Below are 2,983 nucleotides of genomic sequence, written 5' to 3' on the forward strand. Positions count from 1 at the left end.
TTGTTTGTTTGTTTGTTTGTTTGTTTTAATACCTCTGCTTACATGATCTACTGACTTTGCATTGCTGAGATTGCCCTGCATTATTCTACATTTTCTCTTTCAGAGAAGTGTAACAAAACCAACAGCCTGGTCTGTTATTGTGGAGACAAAACCGGAAATCCTACACCACATTAGCCAGGCACGTCACGTTGTGGACTTTCACAAGTGTTCACAAGAGACGTCCTGTTATCAGGCAAAAATGTTTGCATTGAACTGCTTTTCCAGTAATGTTTATGCCAAAAGAAAGTGATCAGGTTCACAGCATATGTGGGAAGTTAAATGGTTAGAGATAGGTGATGCTGGGTTCTCTTCTTGCTTTGCTGAAAACTGGAGAAGTACTTTTCTTCTCCTTATTAGGCAGAGGCAGCTCCTTCCTTCTTTATCAGATTTTCTCCAAGCTGATTGAGTTGCTCCTGGTGGCAGCTGTGGGGGAGGCAGAGTAACTGGAGATGGATGAACACCCATCCTACCCCTGCTCCTGATAAGAGGCAAGAGGCTTCGGGGGAGGAGGAGTCACAGCGGCGGCATGAAACTGCTCTTCTCAGCTTGGGTGGCTGCTTTTGTCTCCCCATTTCAGATGTTTAGCACAGCACAAGCACTTGCAAGCCAGCATTAATCGCTGGGGTGGAGAAAGGCCCCACACTTTCCTCACCTGGCTCCCTTTCTCCAGACAGCACTATTTTGGACATAGGCTATAAATCTTTGTACACCCAGAACTCTGCCCAACAAGGTAGAAGGAAAATGAGCAGCAGCAAAACCGGCCTGGTAAGGTGACATATCTGTTTATTGCTTGTACCAGTATACAGAATTTCTCTCACTATCCTTACAAATCTCCTCAATGAGTTTGTTGTGGTTTTAACAGACTCCCACACCTTAAACTACATTTACATATGCCAGGTAGGTTTTTTATAAAGGACCATGCCATCCATCTCTTCTGATAGCAAGAAAGTCTAGACTTCTGGATGGCCCTTAAGGGTTTAAAAAAAAAAATGACATTGATATAGCACTGAGTATACAACACAAAATTATCTGGTCCTAACTCCATTCAAGCTCAAATTAGCCTGATTCCTTTAGAAATGGATTGTAGCACTCTCATTTACCATTGAATGAATTTATAATTGTAACATTTAATGTTGCCACTGAACATTTTAATAATTTTTTAATTTATTTTTTTTCTAAATATACAGGCTAATACTAAAACAAAAAACACATCCTCTATTATAAAAAAAAAAGATCAGCACATCAGAATTATTAATACCATAAAATAATTTCTTCTGTATAAACAATTGTATTTTCTTGCACAACTTTATAAGAAAACAGCCAGGATTTCTGACACACAATAAATTCCAAATTCAATTTTAAATCCACTGTTTACTTTTATTACCAGGGATATATTTATTTTGACTTAAAGAAATTATTCCAATCTTTAATACATTCCAAGAAGAAGTCCACCCTGTGCAATGTACAAATAGAATCAGAACTACCATGTCATTTAAAGTCCAGAAAAACAAGCCATGAAGGTCTAGAAGAATTAGCTTCAAACACAGTTTATAAGGCCCAGTATTCCAGAGCCTCTTTGTCTATTCTGGTAATTTTTTTCCCTTTCACATTTAACTTGTGGCTGTTACATATGCAGGCTACTACAGGAAATATGCAGGTATCCTTCTATCAAAGAATACCGCCACCCTTTGCTTTGTTGTGTTGTTTTGGTTTGTTGTTTTTTTTCCCTGGAGAAATTGCCGATAACTTCACTTGGTACGGAAAAACCGCCCGAGCAAGGCAGGTACAGGAGACGGGCGAGCTCGGGGGCTGCGGGGTGACCCCACGGGCCGGGCGGGCCCGGGCAGAGGAGCAAGAGCTTCGCTCCCAAGCTGGGGGATTGAAAAGGCTGCTTGTTGATTGGCTGATGGTGGCGCGGTTTTAACCAATAGTAGGGTGGAATTGAAAAAGGACCAATCACAAACTCGCTGGTGCGAGAAGTGACGTTCTTGACTCCTTTGTCCAATAGAAGCGCTGAAAGTTGAATCCAGAAATTTGCATAAGGCCCCTATAAATATGGCCAGTAAGTGCATTGCTGGGTACTCCGGAGTTTCAGAGCAGCGAGGTGGTTGTAGCCATGCCCGAGCCGGCCAAGTCCGCCCCCGCGCCCCAGAAAGGCTCCAAGAAAGCCGTCACCAAGACGCAGAAGAAGGGCGACAAGAAGCGCAAGAAGAGCCGCAAGGAGAGCTACTCGATCTACGTGTACAAGGTGCTGAAGCAGGTGCACCCGGACACGGGCATCTCGTCCAAGGCCATGGGCATCATGAACTCCTTCGTCAACGACATCTTCGAGCGCATCGCCGGCGAGGCCTCTCGCCTGGCGCACTACAACAAGCGCTCCACCATCACGTCGCGGGAGATCCAGACGGCCGTGCGGCTGCTGCTGCCCGGCGAGCTGGCCAAGCACGCCGTCTCCGAGGGCACCAAGGCTGTCACCAAGTACACCAGCTCCAAGTAGAGCGCCCCGGATCGTCGGTTTTTAACCCAAAGGCTCTTTTAAGAGCCACCTATTTTCTCAATCGAAAGGGCTGAATTGCTTTTTTGGGGGGGGGGTCTTAGTTCGAGGTTATGTATATATTATGTATCCTTAAATTAAGTACTCTGGTTGTAGGTACTTACAAAGTAGCTACTTAAAATGGGAAAGTCCTATGTTAAAAGCTTACGTTGGGCACAGAGTTACAATTATGATAGTTTAGAACACGTTTAGCATGAGCTTTGGTTCCAAATGTGGCTGAAAAGCACCACCAGCAGCTTTTTTCTAGTACTTCGCCAGCTCTGTTTTCAGAACTTTGAAGACCCGGGAAAGGGAGCGGGACGTGATGGTCTTTTCTAGAAGTGCTGGTTATTCCGGCAGGAACTCCTAGGTGCTATGAAGAACTCTTGGCCTATGCGCTACACTTTATAA

General features: G+C 44.3%; 1 protein-coding gene across 1 annotated transcript; it reads left to right on the top strand.

Annotated features, from left to right (window-relative positions):
- The first annotated feature begins 2,152 nt into the window (after positions 1–2,152).
- On the top strand, positions 2,153–2,619 carry LOC104389949 (histone H2B 1/2/3/4/6-like). Its single transcript, XM_009999008.1, has one exon. It carries the CDS (start codon positions 2,156–2,158, stop codon positions 2,534–2,536), a length of 381 nt encoding a protein of 126 aa, XP_009997310.1. The 5' UTR covers positions 2,153–2,155; the 3' UTR covers positions 2,537–2,619.
- The last annotated feature ends 364 nt before the right edge of the window (positions 2,620–2,983 follow it).

This window comes from Chaetura pelagica, unplaced genomic scaffold, assembly GCF_000747805.2.
Source record: "Chaetura pelagica isolate M959 unplaced genomic scaffold, ChaPel_1.0 scaffold725, whole genome shotgun sequence".
Lineage (NCBI taxonomy): Eukaryota > Metazoa > Chordata > Aves > Apodiformes > Apodidae > Chaetura > Chaetura pelagica.

Coding starts and splice junctions, on each gene's coding strand:
- LOC104389949 (XM_009999008.1), top strand. CDS start 2,156: ATGCCCGAGCCGGCCAAGTCCGCCCCCGCGCCCCAGAAAGGCTCCAAG.